The 22,119-nt window shown below is 47.4% G+C and overlaps 1 protein-coding gene across 1 annotated transcript in view; it reads right to left on the bottom strand.

The window, feature by feature from the left end:
• The window catches only part of GPC2 (glypican 2), a 238,017-nt gene that overhangs the window by 147,079 nt on the left and 68,819 nt on the right, over positions 1 to 22,119 (bottom strand). The window contains exons 2-3 of the mRNA XM_069646425.1: positions 15,739 to 15,897; positions 14,674 to 14,984 (exon numbers count right to left, since the gene is read on the bottom strand). Of these exons, the coding sequence (XP_069502526.1) occupies positions 14,674 to 14,984; positions 15,739 to 15,897 (470 nt within the window). The remainder of the gene's footprint in view (positions 1 to 14,673; positions 14,985 to 15,738; positions 15,898 to 22,119) is intronic.

Genomic DNA, 22,119 nt, shown 5'->3' with positions numbered 1-22,119 from the left:
GCACATTCCTCGCATTTTATTTGCCAAATGACAATTTAGCCACATTTCTTTTGCCAATTTTACCACCTTTTTAACCACAAAATGAGGGAGGAGACATGAGACCCTCCACTCACCTCTCGCCCCCCTTCCATATACCTTACCCAAACTTACCATCTATATATCTGTGGTTTTTTCAAAGAAATGCCAAAAAATGAGGCGACTATGCCAGTAGGCAAAAGTGGGCAATACCTCGTTGGTGTCTTCAGATCCAGCTACAGATATCCACCCCGGCTGCTCTTTTCTATGACCCTTCAGCGTGAGGCACTGCAGTGGTAACTTAAACCGAATGCTAGGGGTTCCCCTGACATTGTGGGAAACAAACTTGTTTGTCTTAGTTTTATTCCCTACCCTTTTCAGTTCACTGCCTTTGTTGCTTACCTATCCTCCTGTGTGTGCAGGACTCTCTTCCTTACTGTTACATGAATACAATTCTCTCTGCAGCTTTGGACTAATCATCTCAATCTCGCCCCAGAGGCCAATTTCAAGTCCCTGAAGTTCTCAGTCGGTTTCTTCGCCTCCCCTCCTCTGACATAGTGGGTTTATGTGGTTCCGAAACCGTGTTCTGGTCTAGATGCAGGTTTACCAGATTCCCGTACTCCACTGTCTCAGGCCATAAGCCATTTGTGATGAGGCGTGCTTTAGGGTTCCCCATGAAGTGCGCCAGGCCTTGCATGTGTGGGGAACAGGGCCGTTACAAGGGGAGTCCAGGGGGGGTCAGACTGCCCCCGGCCTCGCGCTTGCAGGGGGCCTCGCGGCTCCCTCTCCTAAGCAGAAGGCAGCACAGTCCACCCGTGTCCTTTTATTCACACGGGGGACTGTGCTGCCCCTGCAATGATTTTGCTGTTTTTTGCGAAGCCGTTTGGCTCTGCAACAAACAGCAAAATAATGGGAGACAGCAGGGCTCAAAAGTGAGCTGACAACGCTGACATGCTGCATGATAAGAGAGGTCTCCTCTCCTGTCAGTCAGTGTGTTCACGTTGCTCAGCATGACCATGCTGATGCTTTTGAAGGGTGCATGGAGGTAAGGTAAGTGTTTATTTAAAATTAAATGTATATATATATATATATATATATATATATATATATATATATATATATATATATATATATATATATATATGCATATTTAAATTAGTATGCATATGTGTATGAATGCATGCGTGCATGTTGGTGTTTATGTTTGTGTCAATGCTGTGTTTGGTTTTATGTATGCATGCATGTATGGAGTTGTGTAACTGGTGGATGTATGCATGGGTGAAAGTGTTTTATGTGAGTGTGTGTTCAGCCACACCCCTAAATGTAGCCACCCTGGGGGCCACTTCATTAAGGGCTGGGTTCATGGCATCAGAGGTGCACCTAGGCTAAAATGTCAGGGGGGGGCTAACACTTCAAATGTTGGGAGAGGCACTAACTTCAGAGGCTGTGAGGGGGGCAAACTTACTTGTGTGGAGGCATCTAACATATTTCCACATTGGAATTAGACTATCCTGGTGAAGCTTTAATGTTACAAGCAGCTAACTCTCGCTTTCATTTCTGAAACGTCACGCTTAAGGACTGCTGTGAGAATGAGATGTCTCATGTCACCACTTCCCTTGTAATCACTCCCCTGGCATGCAAGTGCTAACCCCACATCACGATTTCAATTACCTAAAAATGTATGCATATGAATGCAGCAGCTAACAGTGAAATGTTTTTTGTTAGTAATTGCAGGACCTTTGTTAACAGCTCAGCCCAGGCACCGTTTAACGTTTGTGTCCTGTTCCATCTGGCCACGGCTCTGTTGGTCAACCTTGCAGGGGCTGGATGACAGTTTTGAAAGTGGATAGTGAGTGGGGCCAATAAACCCATTGCGCTGTTGGTCTCCCCACTGAGGGATGGCATCTGGCCCTTTCAGCTCTTACAGTTGAAATGGCCCCCCAAGTAGTTGCCCCCATATTGGCAGTCTTATGACACAGAAACCTACTGATAATCTGCAGCTTTTAACCACCTTGCTGCATTATTTTGAGTTCATTATTGATTTAAGCACTCCACAGGTGCCTTGGACTATTTTTCCAATCAGTGAGCCCGGGGTACCCCAAACATCAAAAAGAAATGGGCCGCCACCAGCCCTGACAAATCTTCGGCCAGCCCTGCTCCCTTTTCCCCTCCCAATTCCCTGAGCCCAGCTAGGAAGCCAAATAGCTATTGCACCTTCCCTTGGGCCACTAGTCGTACCTTTTACCCCAATTCAGAGGCTGTTTGCTTTCATAATTCTATGCTAATCTCTGGAGAGGTGGGCTATCTAAAAACTGAGACCAGAAGTTAAGACTTTGGTTTTATGAAAGTGAGTCTGTTGATATTGCATGGATAGGCTTTTGTGCTCTGCATGTTTGAAACTGATGCCGCTCCTTAACGATCTGCTCAATAGTTTTGCGCCACTGCACAGCATTCTTTACCAATTAGCCAAAACAATTGCTTTAGTGAACAGAGGTGGAAATAGACTTTTTTTCAGAGACATCCCTCCTACCGCAGTGAAAGAGGGTCCAGCGGCGGGAGGATTAGGAGGGTGTAGGGCAGGTATTTTAGTCACCCCATGAACATTTGCCTCTTTCCCTCAGAGGATTTATCATCAGCAAAGTTCAAAACCTGCACTCCTTTTAAACCTAAAAAATGCACATCAATATTTCCAGTACAGTGGCAACATTGACAAGTGATTTCACAGGGCTCCCGCTCAGACCCTCAAGTAGTCTTGTGGGGAAGTGTCTCACTTTGCAACCTAGCAACCATGGTTCAAATCCCTGCCCAACACAGTTTAAAGCACAAACACGCCACAGCATTCTAAAATAAACATGTAGTGCACATAGGTTTCCCAGATTGTGGGGCTGTATCTGAGATCTGGTGAGTAATTCTTTGCCAGATCCTGGATCTGGGAAGATCCGTCGCAATGGGAGGATTGAGTACAGATAGGAAGAAGTGGCATATGAGGAGGGACACAAAGCTTGTAGATGTTGGTTAGTTATTTGCCCACAGATTGACTTCTCATGGCCATGCTAATCCCTATGGCAATTCTCACCCAGTTCCTGCCCTCCCCACCCAAAACACCTCCTCATTGGAACTCTGAACTAGCTTTAAACAAGCCTGGCCATCAAACTTTGCCCTCAATGTGCCTGCAAGTGTTTTCTCAAAGGAGTCTTCTGAGATTTAATGACTTAATTGCAGTTGTAAACACGGAACTGGTGTAATAAAAATGTCTTGGTCAGGTCTTCCTTCAGCCACTCGATTTAAAAGCACCCTGCGTGACTTTAGCTGAAGTCCTTTTAAAAACAAGCATTGGCCAAGCCAACAGTTTTGGCTTGTGTATAAGTATTAGGTATTTGCCAGGCACTGCTTTTAGCTGCTCAGGTACTCAAACCATGTTTCACCTGGCACCATCAACGGCCAGCTAATACCAATACAGAAGTGCCTTTCCCATGCCTACACGAAGGCCCAAACTGTTAGCATTGCCAATGATCTTTTTGCTTTACCCTTAATGCGCAGGACTGTGCATCAAGGTTAAAGCAAACATACTAATTGGCTAAATTGGCCCACATTGAATTTAGGCCAATCTAGCGGGTAATAACACTTATGGTACACAGTCAGCCTGGATATGCTTTCTGTGGCATGGCATTTTTACTGGCGGGGAGTCCGCACATCATAATAATGGCATATATTGATGCAGCCTGCATGGATATACATGAGAACAACAAGCATGAATATATTTTTATACTAGAATATGTTGTGTGGAAAGGTGACATGAAATGTATTGGAAAATGTTTTTTTGCACGGTTTGTGATTTGCAACTATTGGGATTTTCCATGTGCTTCCATACAAAACCAATTGCAAACTGTATGGATTTCTACCTAATTTTGCAAAGAAAGTGCTGGAAAATGCATAATTTTAACCCAATGTTTCAAACATGTTCTTGGGAGTGAGAACCCCCCCAAGCAACTCTTGTTTGGTTTGGTCTCCCTTACTGTGCTCTGTTTATCCTGCATAATTGGCACAAACATTTAAGCATCAAGTTCAGAAATGTACCAGCCTCCACTGTACATCATTTTTCACTGTGTATGATGTGTGCTTTAATGCGCACATAGGGGCAGGGTGCTCCTTAATTATATGATATGGCATTTATAACGCGCCTGCACACAAGTGTTTCTAGGCGCGACAAGGCAAGGAGAGGGAAATAAAAAAAAGAGGACAAATCACCGATCTTACTAGGCATTGTGTCATTCAGATCGTGCAAGAGCAGGGAAGGGGGAGGGGAGAAGTGCAGAGGGTGGGGTAGGATGAAGAAGTGCAGGAACAAAGGAGAAACAAGACTGCAGCCTACGGGTGGCAAGTGCGGGTACTCATAAGTGCAGCCAACGGGTGGAGAATAAGTACAAGAGAGGGGACTGTAGGGTTACAGATACAGACCACAAGTGCAGGGGAGCCAAGAGTCAGTGCGGGATGGTTCTGCTCAAGTTTCAGAGAGGCAGGGAGGCTGTTCCAGAGGGAGACCCCAGCCGAAGAAAGAGATATGCCCCCAAATCGTTCCTTGGAAAAGTGACTGAGCCTCAGAGAGTTGGAGGTGGTGGAGTGGAGAGCTTATGCCATCCTATATATATTTATGCATATGATACAAATGTTATTCTGGCATAAACCTTTCTTCATTAGAGAAATCTAACTTTGCTGTAGTTGATTTGCAGTTGTAGTAATAAACCATATTTGGGATCCTGCACACAAACTCAAGGATATTTCTCGAGTCTCCTGTTTGCGTAGGTGCCGCGGCTGGCCCAGTGCAAAATATTGTAAGGGGGCCTCACCAAATGTTTTGCCCCGGGCCTCACCACATCTTGTGACAGCCCTGGGGGGAAAGGGTCACTACAGTCTGTCTTCAGAGAGTTTTAGTGCGCAGACCGGGATAGTCAGATCAGGGAAAATGTGACCATGGCTCTGGAGCCATGCACAGTGGGACTCCAGTTTGGAGTCCATTTCAAGGAGGTGGGTTTGCCAAGATGTCATATGACTACCCTGCCAAGTGCTAGCCGCTAAATGGAGAAGACTAGTAGATTCACCCGCGTTCCATCATCCGGTAGCTCTCGTGGTTCCCGAGTCACTGTGCCGGTGGTCCAAAGAATCAAGTGAGGGACCTTGGTCTTCGGGGTTCAGGGTGTGTAGATTGCTTGCCTTTTCATGAGTATAGGTTTAGAAGGGAACCTATGAGATTGACAAAGCACTATCAAACTTTTTTCTCGGACGCGCTACATAAAGGTTTTACTCGCAGTGTTGCTACTAGGTTGAACCAATAGCAGGGGTCCATGCTGTATGTCAGCGCCATTACTCAGGGAAAGCCAGATCTAAATAGTTGAGAAAAAAAACAAATGGGAGATTTGTTTGAAAATCGGCTGTATGAAAATTACGTACAGCTGAAAATGTCGAATAAATCCCCCATTCGGTGCCATTATAGTGAACAAGGGGAGCAGGGGCTGCGGGGGTGTCCCTCAATACTGGTTAAACAAAGTTTGGAGAAAAAAAGAGGACCTTGCGGCGCCGGTTCCCTTGGACGTTAGTGAAGGGAACCAGTGTTGCAGAAGGATGCCGGAGGTGGCAGTACACAAGGAGGTCAGTAAGGGGTTGGAGGGTTGCGGGTTTCCAGAATTGTTCGGGGGACTGAAAACCGAAAGTCATTTTTCGTTCAAATGAATTTCGGTTTTTCCTCCCTCGAACACGTCTTATTCGATATACTCATGGACAACCAATTCTGGTAGATTTTCAGCCCAGAGTGTGAGTACAGAACATTATAGATTAAACCAGTTGAAACACTGTACAAGGTTCAACCGTGTTCAAAATGTAGCTGGTCTGCCTTTTCATCAGTGTGGAAAATGAACTTTAACAAGTTAAAGCAAATGCGAGCTTCAGCCTTCCTTGAAGGACCAGGAACGCAGAGCCTTATTCGGTGGGCCCACAGAGCAAGGATGGCTGCAAGAACACTTTCGCTCTTTCTGTCTCCCCCGCCAGGTTCTGTCGCAAGACGAAAAAGCTGAGTTTTTACTCTGTCACTGGTTACCAAAAAGGAGGGAAAATAAAGGACCTCCAAGAGGATAGGAAGCTCGACTTTGAATTAACCATGTTTTCTTTTTACAGACTGAGATGTACTCATGCTTATGCACAGTTTGCCTCTCATTGATAACGGTCTACACTAGCTTGGCTACAGGATGCTAAGCAAGATGTAGCAGACCGTCTCCCAGGGTATCAGTGGTTAGGCAGCTTCAGGACATGTGCCATAGAGGGTTTGCATTGAATGATGCTCTACATCCACAAAGCATAGCAAATCCTTACTGCATGCCTAAAGCAAACACCGGCAAACCCTTTGCAGTACCATTATAGATGGAAACTATTAAATGGAGCCAGGCTGGCCAGACAGAGCGACTAAGCTTAATGGGGACTTCACCTCTAACACACTGATGGCGGAGTTAGTACAGAGATTAAAGAGTTGTGTTACCTATTAGCATGGAGTTGGTATGGAGGCATCACAATGGAGTATGGCATTTCTATAGGAATCTGAGGTCGGAAGGAACCTAAAAAGGTTGCATGTTGTTCCCATTATCAGTAAACGGAAGCTTCTGTTACCTATTCCTGTTTGACTCATATGGTTTTGCTCGCCACGGATGAGGCCTTTTTTCCATCCAGTGGCGGTGCTTGGAGGACCAGTGTGGTAAATTGGTCCCTAGAACTGTGTCTGCCGCTGTAGGCACCTCTAGTGGTGCTTCCTAAGAGACTGAACTGTTCTGCTGTCGCTTCTGCCAAGAGTCGTATGGTGAAAAGCCTTCAGAGACTGATCATGCATATACACAATGCACACTGGAGCCGTCTGTCTTGCAGGCAGTGCTCCAGATAAGATTTTGAGGTGGGAGTATTTTAATCTCTATTTTTAAACTTTGAGACTAAATGTGATTTTAAGAGAGTAAAAATGACTTTTCTCCTTCGCAAGAGAGTAAAATGTATGTGACATCCAGCCGACGTGTGAAAAAAATGTAAGGAAATCATTACTATGCGGCAGCTTTCTGCATTGTGACAGAATACACCTTTCATTATTTCTGGCCATTTGATCTCTCCTGTATATATTTAAATGTTGAAATCACAAAAACCTAGCCAATTATATAGTAAAGCAAGCATGAATTGTATTGTGTGTTTTGAGATTCAATAGCAGAATTGTCTTTTGATGTTTAATGAAAGTGCTAATTTCCTGGAGCTATTACTAGCTAATGGGATGCCAATGTTATGATACAACAGTGCAGAGAGGCAAGGACTCCATGCTAAATTCTATATGTAATCTAGTGGTCAAATGGTTATTTATATAGCTCTTTTGGCAAAGCGCTGTACCTAGAACATATTTATCACAATTATCAGCAAACCAAAGTCAGTACTCCTTTATCAACCTCGAAAGGATGAAAGGCTGAGTTGGACTTGCCGATATTCGAACCTGCAAACGACAGATCACGCAAAGATTGCAGCAACGAGTGCTCAACCTACTCAGCTATCTTTTTGGCTAACATCCTTCAGAGGTTGGTTAACTGAGTATCGACTGAGGTATAATGATCACAGTACCTAGATGCATGACGAACCATTCATGAAGCGTTACATCAAGTTAAATACCTATCTGGATTATCACAGGGACAGGTTTTTCTGAGTTTCTATTTCAATTACTAATGTAAATTTCATTTGTTTGTTTTTGAACAGCCCTTCTTGAGAGACAGGTTTTGAGTGTTTTATTTGTAGTCTTGAAGATTTGAGAGTCTAGAACACCTGTGATCAGTGTAATGACAATTACTCACCCTTGAGCAAAGACTCTGCTACCACTGACCAATTATAGTAATGTACCCCACTGACTGCAAGGTTGAATGAGTGTAAACTAGACTGTGCGTAGTCATCATTTTACACACAGTTTTTTTTAAAACATGTTTATTTTAAACAGGCAGGTTATGACAATACAGAGCTTAATCATTTGCGACATGAAGCATAAAGCAATACCATTTGACGCTCTTCCCACCCCTCCTTCAGGTCTTAAGTTCCATCCTCCCCGCCCCCGCTGGGGATCTCCATCTTGAACAGTTCTCCTGGCCAGTTGGGGCTTGAATGTCAGGGCCGGGAAGCTTTGGTCAAAGTCCAAAACCGGACCCCATATATTGTGAAAGCGATGTAGAAGGCCTGCCCTGGCAGCCGTCACCTTCTCAGCGATCACGATGTCCCAGACTTTCACCCACCAGAAAGGCATCAGCGGACCTTCCGTCGTTTTCCAGGTGAGGGCTATCACGTTCCTGCCCTCCAGTAAGCATTGGTATAATAGTTTGGCCTTAGGTCCAGACCTTGGGTAGATCCCGGGGATCGGCGCTCCAAGGAGAAAAGGTTCGGGGTCCAAGGGCAGTCGCACCTGAGTGATGTCTGCAATCGTCGCTAAGCATAGTTTCCAAAAGGCTTGAGCCTTGGGGCAGGACCACCACATGTGGAAGAAGGAGCCTATTTGGCCGCATTGTCTCCAGCATTGTGGGTCGAGTGTGGGGTTCATGTGATGAAGTCTTAGGGGAGGGTAGTACCAACGGAGGAGGATCTTATAGGCGCATTCTCTGTTCGTGATGCAGGATGAGGAGGTGTGAGCCCGGGACCAGATGTCAACCCACTGTTGGTCTTCAATAGGACGGCCCAGGTCCGCTTCCCATTGGGCCATATACCGAGTCTTGGAAGTTAAGAAATCCGTTTGGAGGCGTTTGTATAGAGTAGAGGTTCTCCCTCGGGGTGGGAGCTCATTAAGGGTCAATTCGATGGCTGTGGGGGGGCGGATAGCTGCCTGGCGAGTCTGTAGATGGGTGCACCAGTGGCGCAGCTGGATATTTGTGAATCTATCCTGTTCCTGGATCCTAAAGAGTTCTTTACATCGCTCAAAGGCGCAGGGTTGGCCCCCTTCAAAGAGTTGTCCCAGTGTCTCCAGGTCTCCTGCAATCCAGGACTTAAAATTCCAGGTAGACAGACCAGGTGAAAAGGTCGGGTTCATAAACACCGGGGAGAGGGGGCTGAGCCCCGTCGGGATCCTCTTTTGTTTCAGCGCCTTGTCCCATACCGAGATGGTATGTTTGGTGGTCACCAGAAGATTCTGCCTCTGTCGCCGTTCCGGAGGATGCATGTGTGGGAGAAAGCGTAGTGAGAGGGGTAGTTGCGCCTGTTCGAGGTCCACCCATCTAGGGCGGTTAGTAAGGATTTGCCACGATTGAATACAGGACAGCTGAGCCGCCATTTGGTATTTCTGTAGGTCTGGGACCCCGAGGCCACTGAGTTTCACGTTGCCCAGCATCGTGGATTTAGGGATTCTGGCTTTTTTCCCCCTCCAAATAAACTGCAGCATTTTCTTCTGTAGGTGTTGAAGGGCTGGCGCCGGAACCGGCACCGGGAGCAAGCGTACAGGAATCTCGGTAGTAAGTTCATTTTACGGGCTGTAAATCGGCCCATCAGCGATATCTCTTGTGCCGCCCAACGCTTTAAGTCTGCCTCCAGGTCTGTAAATAGTGGGGGGAAATTAGCCCGATAGACCTCGCTTGGGTTAGCCGGGATCTGGACTCCTAAGTAGCTGATTCCCCTGGTCGTCCATTGTATTGGGCACAGAGGGATTATGGCTTCTTGGTCTTCCCGGGACAGACCCACTCCCATGGCAGCTGTTTTCCGGAAATTGATGGCAAAGCCCGTGACCCTTCCATAGCTCGCTATCTCAGCCAGGGCTTGAGGGAGGGAGGAACGAGGCTCTGTGATAGTCAGAAGGACATCATCTGCATAGAGGGCCAGTTTGTGGTGTTCCGTGCCTGATTGGAAGCCTTTGATTGCAGGATTCAACCTGATCCGTTGGGCAAACGGCTCCATGATTAGTGCGAAGAGGAGCAGCGACAGTGGACATCCTTGTCTGGTTCCGCAGGTTAGGCTGATAGGGGAGGAAAGGGTGCCATTAACTCTGAGAAGGGTTTTGGGAGCTTTGTAGTTTTCCAGCGTCATAGCGCAGAATTCCGGGCCATATCCAAAGGCCTCAAGGGTGAGCCTCATAAATGTCCAATCCACTTTGTTGAGTGCCTTGGTTGCGTCCAGGGCCAGAAGCACCAGCTCCCGGGAGTCTCAGGAGGCAAGTTCCGCCAGATCTAAAGGCCCTCCGGATGTTGTCGACCGTGGAGCGGTGTCTGAGGAAGCCACTCTGATCAGCACTGATTATCTCCGGCAAGAACTGAGACAGTCGTGTTGCTAGAATTTTAGAGTATATATTAGCATCTATGTTGAGCAGGGCGATGGGTCTATATGACGCAGGGTTCTTCGGATCGCTTCCAGGTTTAGGCAGTAACACCGTAATTGACTCCTGCATGGACAGGGTTATAGTGCCCGTGGTCCTGAATGAGTTAAACAACTGTACCAGAGGCGCTAATAATTGGGGTTTGAAAATCTTGTAAAACCTAGTTGAATATCCATCCGGGCCTGGTGCCCGGGATTTAAGGACTTTTATTGCCTCGTCCACTTCCTCGTCAGTAATCGGTGCCTCCAGAGAGTCACGGACTGTTCTTTTTAGTCGGGGAAGCGCTGCATTCTGTAGGTATTCCCTCTGTTCCTTCATGTCCCGTACCGGAGCGGTCATCACCTGGGTCAGGTGGGCCGTTGCGAGCTGTAGTTTGTCCTGGTCAGTGTATTGGACTTTGCCTTGTTGGTCCCGCAGGCCCACAATCGTGTTATTCCTCTTCACCTGGCAAGTTTGGCCACCAGTAGCTTGTTCGCTTTGTTGTTCTTAGCATAGTAAAACTGTTTAGCTTTTGCCATTTGGTGGGCAGTGTGCTCGGCGTAGTGGGCCTCGATCTTTTTTGGTGCTATCCGGATGGCTCGCTGAGTTTTAGGGGTCCAGCCCTTCTCCTTATGGGTCCTTTCTGCTTTGTTAAGTTCTTCCTCAAGACCCTGGCGAATTTGTCGTTTATGCCTGTGATAGGCCGCTCCTTGCGCAATCAGTTCTCCCTGCACTACTGCCTTCATTGCGTCCCAATTGTTGGCGGAGGAGGTGTCTTTGCTGGGGTTTTCCTTAAAAAAGTTGGTGATCGTGGTTGCGATCGCGTCTCTGAGTGGCATCTCGTTAAGAATCGGATCATATAGTGTCCATCTGCACTGTTGGGGGTTAGACGGTTCCTGCACTCGGATTTCTAGGGTCACCGGGGCGTGATCAGACAAGATTCTGGAGCTGATTGTCACATTGTTGGTGAATGTGAAGATTTTCGGGGATACTAGGAGAAGGTCTATCCTGGAGAAGGTTCTGTGGACATAAGAATAAAAGGAAATGTCTCTTTCGGATGGGTGGAGTACCCTGCATGCGTCCACCACCCCCAAAGTTCTGAATAGTTGCAGGAGAGCCAGGGCTATAGTGAGGTCCCCGGCACTGGGCGGGTGCGACTTGTCTTTCGTGTGGACCGGGACCCATTGAAGTCACCACCAATCACTATCTGGCCCTCCAGAAAAGGAGAGCGAGTCGTACTCAGGGACTAACAGAACAGCGCCTGGCCTGAGTTGGGTGCGTATACAGAGATTATGGAGTAGAGTTGTCCCAGCAGCAGGCATTTCACCGCCATGTACCGCCCCTCCGGGCAGCTTATGGAGTCTACAATTTGAGGGTTCAGTCCCCTCCCAAATAGGATAGCTGTGCCACCGTTCTTGGAGTTCCCAGATGCGAAGAGTTGCTTCGGAAGTTTCGGGAGTTTAGGCGGCCGTGGTCCGCCGGCAGCAGATGGGTTTCCTGTAGCATAGCTACTGCTGCATCGTCAGTCTGAAGTTTCTGTAGAATGGACTTGCGTTTGGTGGGTGAATTCAGTTCCTTGGCATTCAGGGAGACAAACCTCAAAGTCCGATGTTCCGGGACTAGTTCCGGGGCCGTTAACAAGTCTTGGGGAAGAGGGGGAGATGTGGAGGAATCAGCCATCATGTCGTATAGTGTGTGGCCATTCATTAACCTGCCTATGGGGTATTTGCTCGGGCCGCCAACGGGAGGACCGAGTTTTAACTGGGGGTGGCGGACCTTTTGTAGGTCTAGAGCCTCCCCTGGCCAATGGGGCCATAGAACAGTATGTAGCCAACATGGCTAATCTTACAGGTAGTCTCGGTGGATCGTTCCAAGGACTCATAGGTGGATTGTGCCTTGGAACTGGGCATGGGCCGTGGAATAATGCCTGCTGCTTTGGGGATGGAGCTCATCTGTGTTCCTGTGGGTGCTGATCGGCTTCATGGTGCCGGGCTGACAAGCCGGGACAGAAAGCTGTGACTCCATCATGGGACCACACCCGCTACTTCCTCTTCCGGAATCAAGGAACCCTCGAACAGGAATTTTGAGTGGGGTTAGGGGAGGCCACAAAGTCCGAGTCAGCCGTTGCCTCGGTGGGCGGGGAGGCGAAGGCCTGGAAGCATCTGGGCGCAAGATGTTTTCAGCATCTTCCAGGTGGCTAATTTTCCTTAGTGATCCCTTGTAGGAAAATTGCAAGGCAGTGGGAAAGAGCCATCTGTAGCGGATTTTTTGGGCTTGAAGAAGAGTGGTTAACGGGCGGAGGGCTCGCCTCCTTTGGAGAGTAAGAGGGGAAAGATCCTGAAAGATCTGGAGGGAGGTCGCTTGGAATGTGATTTCATCTTTGGAGCAGCTTATCGCCGAGATGGCTACTTTCGTGGTAAAGAAGTGCACCCTGGTGATGACGTCAGGTGGGCCATCTGACTCCACTCCGCGACGGGGGTTCAGCCTGTGGGTGCGATCTAGGAGAAGCTGTGAGTCTTCAAGGTCAGGGAGGAGAGACTGAAAGAGGCCCACGTATTCAGCCAACCCCTTGTCTGGGATCGAAGTAGGAACCCCCCGAATACGGAGGTTGTTGCGCCGGGCCATATTTTCCAGGTCCTCCTGCTTGTATTCTAGGATGTCGTACTTGTCTTGCAGAAGTCTAATTGAGGGTTGGACCTCAGTTAGGGCAGAGGCATGATCTTGGATGTGGTCCTCAATAACTCCCACTCTCTGTTCTACCTCCGAGACCCTTTTATCCGAGCCTCAACTGCCTCTCAGTTGCCTAAAGGATCTCCCTGAAAGCTCTGGCCCTCACTTACAAATGCATTAACCACCAGGCTCCCTCATACCTAGCCTCGCGCTTCACTCAATATACACCAGCACGAGCACTCAGATCTACACAAAACCAAGGCCTTGCGATCCATAGATTCAAGCTCCACTCTGCTGGAAGCGCTAGCTTCCCTGTCCTGGCAGCCAAGCTCTGGAACACTGCACCACTCCTGATCAGAACGCTACCTTCATTCAACCAATTCAAACACAAAGCCAAGCTCTGGTTAGCTACATCCTACTAATAACTGCTCCTCTGTATTGGACGGGCCATCCGGGACCCTGCTTTGTTCTGATGATCGATGCCTGATTTGTAACGTCTATTGTTTACTTTGTTGCAATCTGCTAGGACTTTTGTGATGACATGCCCCACATGTAATGTACTGCTCCTTTACTTGTAATGTAATGTAATGTTCTACTAAGATATGCGCCCGGTTGCCCTTGGGCCTGGCCTCCGCTATACAAATAGATAAAACAAATGCAGGTTTAAGTAATGTGTACCAGTAGGGGTGATAGTGACAGAGAGGATGCAGGAGAGGTGGAAGAAAAAGATGCAGGGCAGAGAGTGACAACATGTGCTAGAGGCGGGAGCGAGGAGACGAGGGGGCTGTGGGGCAAGAAGAGGGCCAGGGTGAGCATGGAGGGGAGACAAAGAGAGCAAACTAGGGGGTAGAAACACATGGATGGGGGACGGTAACAACAGAGGAGTAGGTTAATAGACAGGAAGAAAATCGGCAGGCACAGTAGGAATGAGAGCAGCAACAAGAATGTGCACAAAAGAAACAATACTTCAGAATCAAATAACTATTTGGAGGCCGAAGGGGAGAATCCACGCCAGGACCAACAGTACACAGAGTACCGGGGGCGGGCCATGAAAGCAGGTACAGGCCCAGGAATAAACAAAAGTCATGAAGAGTCAGGGTTATGTACCAGAAGAAAGTAATAAAGGCAACACAGGGAACAATGCCACAAGGCAGGGCAGGGTACAAGAAGGGCCAGCCATCTAGCTCTCAATCCACAGATGACTTTAAGATTACAGACCCCTTACTGACTGACCAACACGTATGGGTTACATAACAGGTTTTGAGTACTGCTGCAGACAGAAATAGTCCCACATAAAACCTGTGATTTACTGCCTTTTAAAGGAGTCCCATGTATGTGATCACCAGCACTTCCATCCAGCCAGTGCCATCTCTCTGACACGAGTGTGCAGCCAGGTCTACAGGATGGCCTCGTCAAATTTGTATAATCTCGAACATTGACAAAATGTGAATGACCTGGTAGGATTTATCAAGGTTTGCAAACATACAATGATACAATAGTTGGTTTACACTATCCGGCACCCTTACGCCCAATCTCACTGATTCTTGTTTCGTGAATTCAATCACAGAGTGGAACTCTAGTAAGGGTTTTGATGATACAATCTGATCCAGGGACTTGCATGCAATGCTAATGAATGACCAGCCTCTCTTCCCTGCCGAACTCACCTGGACCTTCAACTTGCGTGGCACGTCCCCAAATGGACGCAGCTGCTCCGAATGTTTGCTCACACACTCTAGGTACTCCTCGGTGAACAGATACTGGGAGTTGACCAGCTGGAACATGCGCTCCAGGAGGCGGGTCCAGAATTCACTCAGCGTGTCCTCCAAGTGGACCTTCCCCCCAAGGTAGTACTGGTGCAGCTCTTTGAACAGCTCATCGAAGACTTGGGCGTTCTGTGTGTACAGGCGCCCATAGGTCTGAGTGAACATCTGGCTCATTGACTTCTCCGAGATATAGATCAGCTCCCGGAAGAACTCTGCAGCGATATGGAGAAACGATGAAGGTGTTAGAGGACAATAGGACAAGAAGACAGGGAGTGAGAGTACATACATTATGCCTAGCAAGGGAAGTGGGGGAAGGGAACCATTAGAAAAAAGCGGAGAGAGGCTGCTCATTAGGTAAGTGAGAGTAATGAAATATCAGAAAGCAGAGAGGGAAAAAGAAAAGTGGGGATTTACACTGGGAGATACAAGGTATTGAGGGAACAGGAGGCAGGGGTACAGAGGAAGAACTGTATAGAAGAGAGAAGCCAATGGCGAAAGGAAGTTGGGCAAAAGAACATTAATACGGATGGAAAGACGGGCCATTAAAAGGAAACGGAAGCATTTAATGTAGGGATAGAGGAAAAATAGGCAGGGAAAGAATTTAGCCAGGTAGGGAAGGAAGATCAGAAAGAAGCAGTGGAGTCCATCCATCAAGTAACCAAGATTTAAAGATTAAAGCAATAGACATTAGAACTAATACTCTAGTTACACAAATCCTGTAGGCCTTGCCTTAAATAGAAAAGCTATCAATACTGGTTTTTCAGATCTTACAAAGTCACATGACGTCCAAGACAGATGAGCTGTTGCTTGGTGTACACAAACAGGAAAATCCAGGTCAGAGACAGCAGGGATATCCCTTGTGAGCAGGTCCCATACAGCCTCGCGCTCACCCCAGCCCCATCATGCAATCTAGGAATATTCCCTGCTCGCTCTTCGTGACAAGAACGGAAGTAGCTGCCTCCTCACCATCGAACTTCCGGTGCCGTGCAGTGAAGCCACTGAGAAGGAAGCTGCTGCTGTCCTCCACCAGAGCCTTGAAGTCCATCTCACTCTGCCAGTTGAGCCGCTCCTCTGTCTCGCTGGCGCAGCAGGTGTAGTCCTGGGGACAGATGCGCAGGTGCTCGCCTGAGAGAGAAGAGAGAGAGACAAGGGGACGGATGGTGAGCACAATGGTTCTGTCCAAACTGTTCCAGGTCAAACATGCATGATTTGATGATAGAAGGACATCCAGGGAAAGTAGCACAATATAAAAACATGCGTGAACAAAGAATATGCATCTTGCGTCAATAGAATGACTTAGGCAGTGACTCTGTGACTTACTTTGTCACCAATACAACCGTCATAGCCATAAACAGGATGGGCTCTGCAAGGTGATGTTCCCGTGTTAGCCACATTTATTAGCAAATTCTTGCAGCTTGTGATGCCATGGTTACGAAGTGCACAAAACAATGCAGGGGCCCATCAGGCTCAAGAGAGAGGTAGCTGGGATGCTTCATGGAGGCTGCACGTTCTCGAGCAAGTGCGGGTCGTGTAAGCACTGGTCACTGATTTATTTGGATGATGATCAATTAACCTTGTGAATGCTATCAACACCTGCTTATCCTAACACATGCAAATCATTCATGAGGTCTACATGGCACATCCATCCTGATTCATCTTGGCAGACTGTCTGCAACAGGGTTGTCCAACTCCAAGCCTCGGGGGCCAGAATCCTGATGGGTTTTCAGGATATCCCTCATTAATATTTATGGGGATAAATGTGCATACATTTAGTATCATTGTATGCAAATTTATTTCATAAATATTAAAGGGGGGTATCTTGAAAATCCGACATGTTCCTGGCCCTCATGGCCTGGAGTTGGACAACCCTGGTCTACAACTACTGTGCAGGTAGATCCAGGTGGCCAGGCAACAATCACACTGCACGCTGAGGTTGTGTCTCAAAGGCTTTTATTTCTAAATCCTGGGACCAATTGAAATGGGTAGCTCCATAAATTGGTAGCTCCATATATTGCAAAATAAAGCTTCTGTTCCCAACCAATGGCAAGTATACAAGCACATTGACAGACATAGGCCCATTTCATCCTGGAAAGGGACCTTAGACAGGGATGTACAGTACCACTGTGTTCTTGACAGGTGCAATGAATGAATGGGTTTGTTGAACTCAGGGCAAAAAGCAACCTCTACCATCACTATGTGCTTTTGTACATCAAAGACGTGTTTTCAATGCTTCTAACTTCAGGATTCGGGAAGGTTTCACGTTCCAATGCACCAAGTCCAGTGTGATGAATCTTCTCCCCAGCGGGGAGCCAACTCTTCTGAAGCTAGGGAGGGGAGCCCACTAAGCAAGAGCCTCCCTAGGGGTCTGGACAAGTAGGGCCAACTTGGAGGGACTCCCCTCTTGGGGACAAGGACTCACATTCCGATAAGGAACTCCCAGTCAAGAGACCATTATCTGCCTACATGGGGATTGGAAAACTGTTGTTACTTCTGTTTTGAGTACTTTTGTTCTGAATCTACCAAGTAGTGACATTTCCTCAATCTCTTTGGTTTCAGGTAATAATAGATCCTGTCTGAACTGCCTAGTCAAAGAGGAAAGACATATCCCTTTTGTTTCGGATGACGTACAAAAACCCAAGCGAAAATTTGAATCAAAGAGAGAGAACCTTACGCAGGGAAGGACCTCCGATGTGGGCATGTGCCCGAGAGGCGGAGAGCCGATCCAGCAGCAGCCTGAGAGCAGAAAATTGCCCCAAGAGAATGATGGAAGCCTGGTGTAGCGAGTAGTGGAACAACCGCTGCAGGCACAGACTCACAAGAACCGTCCTGCTTGTTGGCGTGACTAAGAGGAAGCCATGGTGGGCCTGTGGCCTGCTAAACAATGCTGAGACGAGTCAAACCTGGAGGAACGAAACCTCTCATCTGACGACGTGTGCAGAGCTTACCAAAGCGAACCGATGCCGAGAGCGAGTTGACGGTAGAGTCAAGGAAGCAGAGAACGAGAGAAGGCAAACCCGCTATATCCCGCTGCCAAGCCCTGTGCACCAGCCCAACCTAAGAGAAGGAATCAGGGTCGTTTAGGAAAGAGGGAGGCAACTGGGACTGAATGAACTGCATGAACCAGGTTATAAAACTGATTGTGGGAGCTTGAGAAACCCAAAATTTGCCTTGCATCCCAAGAGAGTTGCCAAGAGAGTTGTTCAATATAATGGTTGACGAGCACTGGCAGCGCTCTATGAGAGACATTGAGAAACCAATTGAATTAAGTGTGATCACCGGTTACGGGTTGCCTGAGAAACCCGAAGTATAAGCCTTTGGAGAGGCGACAAGAGTTGTTGTGTCAATCGACTTAAAAGGGTCCCTAACGCCCTATCACAGACAATTTGAAACTTAAAGAGTCCAGAGGAGTTAAAGCGTCGAGGAGAAGATTAAAAAATCACCAAAAGGGGTGTAAGAATGATATAGGAAGGTTCCGTAGCATCACAGCAAACAAATCCGTAAACTCATATCAAGAGCTACAGAGACTTATAAGAGACAATCAAGGAAACTTGAGAAACCGTTATTGAGTTTTAACCACTTTTCAGAACTCTCTGAACCTTTTTTTATTTTAATGGAATAACCCGAGAAGAAGCCCATGAGGTCCGGCTAAAGGGAAGTTACCAGAAGCTGCACATTCTGGTGCTATTTAGTTATTATGTATAGTGGTAGGGATAGTCAGAAGTAGGTTTTGAACAGAGGACATTTTCTTTGGACTTTTGACAACGGACGATGGTAGGTAGGAAACAACCCCGTAGCGATAGGGAGAGTTAGGCCTTTCTTTCATTATTATTTCATTAAAAGTCTTAGAAATGTCCTCAGTCTGTCAGACTACTTCTTCTGGTCCACCACACTAGCAATATGGTCAAAAGCGAACTATCCTGAGCTGGTTTGCAGAATTCACAATGTTAAGTACATGTTTCATCGTTTCAGGGTGGTTGGGTGTTAAGGCTTTACCCATGAAAGAGGACATTCATGTTTTAAGTTTTCAATATTTTTTATAAAAAAGCATTGCGGTCTAGGGAAAAGGGCAAAAACAACATACAGCAGCCCTTAAGAGGCCATCACAATGAAACAACAGCAACAAACATGGTCTTAAACATTCATCCACCAATCCCTTTTAAAGACTATCATGCCCACACTAACGGCCTGAAGGCCACCCAGCGGGCCTAACTAAGGGGTCCTATAAAGGGCAGGATGAGAAAAGAAAACAGGAGGGCCACACTAATAAAGAATATCTCAGCGTAAAGCAATGACGTGCTGTCTCCCTGTGGTGTACGCCCCAGGAAAACACCCACTACAAATTCTAGTCCGGTTCCCAAGCATCCTCTCCTAGAATGGATATCAATCGTGAACAGCCGCCATCTTAGGTCTCCCCAAGTTGCAAGCTCTCCAGAAGCGGCTGGGGTGTTGTCTCTTAAGTAAAGGTTTACTTATGCACTCTACTTGACTGGAAAGCCAGGCGTTGCAGGGATTCCGTTATCATTCAGGCTTTTTTTAATGTAAAAAAGGGCTTCTACTGGCCAGGCTTTATGGGACGGATAGGCGTGAGCATGAGAATCCGGGATGCCCTCGTGGACCCTCCTGTTTAGCCATCCAACGTAGAACCCCACCTTGTGTCTCTGGAAACCACAAAACAGACATCTTCAACCCATTACATCCCTGTCAATGTGCTGAACAACTCATCAGAATTCCACAAAGTACGTCCAAGCCCGCACACGAAGAGTACACCTCAGAACAAAACCGGGAAACCCCAGAACCAGCCATTGTTCCCCTCTTCAGGTGTCCTACAGCACATCTGGTATAGAACCTACTTGTGAAACGATTTCCAGGGTACATTTTTCAGGACCCAACACGTAAAACACTGCCAGGCCAGCCAGAGTCACCCCGCGTCTACGCCCATACCTGCATAGAGACCACAGAAATAGCGCCTCGTCAAGCCCAGTCATCCGCCAGCTGCTGGTTTCAGGGCCTTGTGCTGACATGTTGGTCTCGAGTTCCGCCACCACTCCTCTACCATAGCCCAGGCAGGCCACACTCTCAATAGACTTGCTACTTCCTGGAGCCGATGTACCTACTCCAAAGACCTGGTCTACATGACGGGAGTCAGACTGGGGTTCACCGCAGCAGGCCTTCGTACCATCATTGCTTCATGGCGTAACCATGGTTATGGCCGGTCCCCATATCCATGTTGATGGTCCCAAGTGACACTGCGTATCTGCAGTCACTAAGAGAAGCGTTCCAGATATTCGCCATCGGGGTTCAAATGCTAGTGAACCCCAAAGGGCAGGGCAAGCCAGATGAAGAAGAGAAGTCTGGCGTAGTAGCTCTCCCAAAGTACAGCCATCTTGGACCCCGTCAGTTCAGCCCCCTTCACAAAATCCCATTTAGTACATAAAAAGTACATTAAGAAATAGTAAAAAAAGTACATTGGGAACACCAAGTAAATGCATCCGATCAAGAATGGGCGTGGGCGTAATATATCTGCGTGGCAGAGGAGAAACAAATAAATGTCGGGGTGCTTCATGATCAGGGGGCGCAGCTAGAGCCGTGGGGAATGGTAAATACCAACAACCCAAGCCCATCAGCTATCTGATACTAATGCCCATAAAGGCAAAGGAAAGCTAGCAAGAAAACTGTGGGGATCAGGAGTTTTGCTAGGCAAAAGCACACCCTCATTTTTAGGTCATGCGAGAAAGAGCGTTCGCTCTCTGCCAGTCTATCAACAAGTCCATGCCTGCAGGGGATGCAGCTGCTCTGTCAAGCATGACAAGCGAATCACCCTGAAAGCGGCGTTCCAGCAGCAGCCATTTTGAATAGCCTTTGGAGCCGAATAAGGAAGAGCTATATGAAACATGCTTTTAAAAGATAGGTCTAGGTGGCCAGGCAAGAGTCTCATTGCAAGCTGAGTTTGCGTCTGCATGGCTTTTATTTTTAGGTTGGGACAAATGGCAATGAGTAGCTCCATATACTGCACACCCAACCAATGGCAAGTGTTGGAGCAAATGGCCAGACAGTAATCCAGGTTACACTGGAAATGGAAATGACTTAGGGATGTACAACAACAGAATGCGTTCTAGCTTGAAGCTAGAGCAGCTCCAGCTCCACAGCGGTCACCCCAGCAAGTCTTACCCAAGAAAGAAAGCCTTCTGCAGCTTTCCAGAGAGTGAGTGAACATATTGCACGTGGCATGATCGCTGGTGGAGTTTCATGAACATGTTTCATTAGGAGATATAATGTATATACAGATTTGAAGTAGTAGGGTGCCAAGAATGGGAAGGGACACAGGAACGAGAATACCGTACTTGGCAATCCACTGGCGAGATGGCATAGGGGGCTCAAGACTTGCCCCAGGCAGCATGAAAGCACTTTGCATAACACAGGATCCTTGCTACTTCATCTGCACATTTGGTAGTGATTCCTACTGTTATTATCATGTTTAGTTTGGGCTATTGGGCGTGGCTTGCAACACCTATACGCTAAAGCTATTGCATTACAGTACAGAGAGGGAGGAATGGCATATGAAGGGGGGGGACACAAAGCCTGTAGGTGTTGTTTGGTTATTTGCCCCCCCCTTGACTGCCCGTGGTTATGCTAATCCCAAAGGCCATTTCCACCCAGTTCCTGCCCTTCCACTCCCAAAATACCTCCTCATGGGAACTCTTTGAGCTCGCTTTAATCAAGCCTTACCATCAAACTTTGCACTGGAAGTGCCTGCCAGTGTTTTTTTCAAAGCAGTCTCCTGAGAGTTAATGACTTAATTGGACTTGTAAACCCGCTGCTGGTGTAATCAAAATGTCTTAACCAGGTCTGCCTTCAACCACTCGATTTATGACCACTATGCGTGTCGTTCACTGAAGTCATCTTACAAACAAGCATTGGCAAAGCCAACAGTTTTGGCTTGTGTATAAGTATTAGGCATTTGCCAGGCCCTTCTATTAGATGTCCAGGTGCTCGTACCATTTTGCACCTGCTACCATCAATGGCCAGTTAATAACTCGACAGCTGTACTTCATTAGTGCCTTTGCCATGCCTACACAAAAGCCCAAGCTGTTGGCACGGCCAATGCTTGTTATAGTTAGCCCAATTATTCAATCCTTTTAAGCAGTGGCGCGGTTCTGCAGTACCTTCAGTGGAACCGCTGAAAAGTGACATTTTGCTTTAAATGCACCATCAAAAACAGGCCCCAAGTTAACAGGTTTCACTTGGAGACCACCCATTCTTTTCAATTGGTGGTCTGAAATACAGTCAGTCAAGACTTTCGAAACTAGCTCTGCAGTAACGTGTGTGTCTTGGAAGAAGCACTACACT

The sequence above is a fragment of the Ambystoma mexicanum genome, chromosome 1p (assembly GCF_040938575.1).
Source record: "Ambystoma mexicanum isolate Mex_15411 chromosome 1p, UKY_AmexF1_1, whole genome shotgun sequence".
Classification (NCBI taxonomy): Eukaryota; Metazoa; Chordata; class Amphibia; order Caudata; family Ambystomatidae; genus Ambystoma; species Ambystoma mexicanum.
Note: the sequence above shows the minus strand (reverse complement) of the source record. Positions and strands in the feature narration are given on the sequence as shown.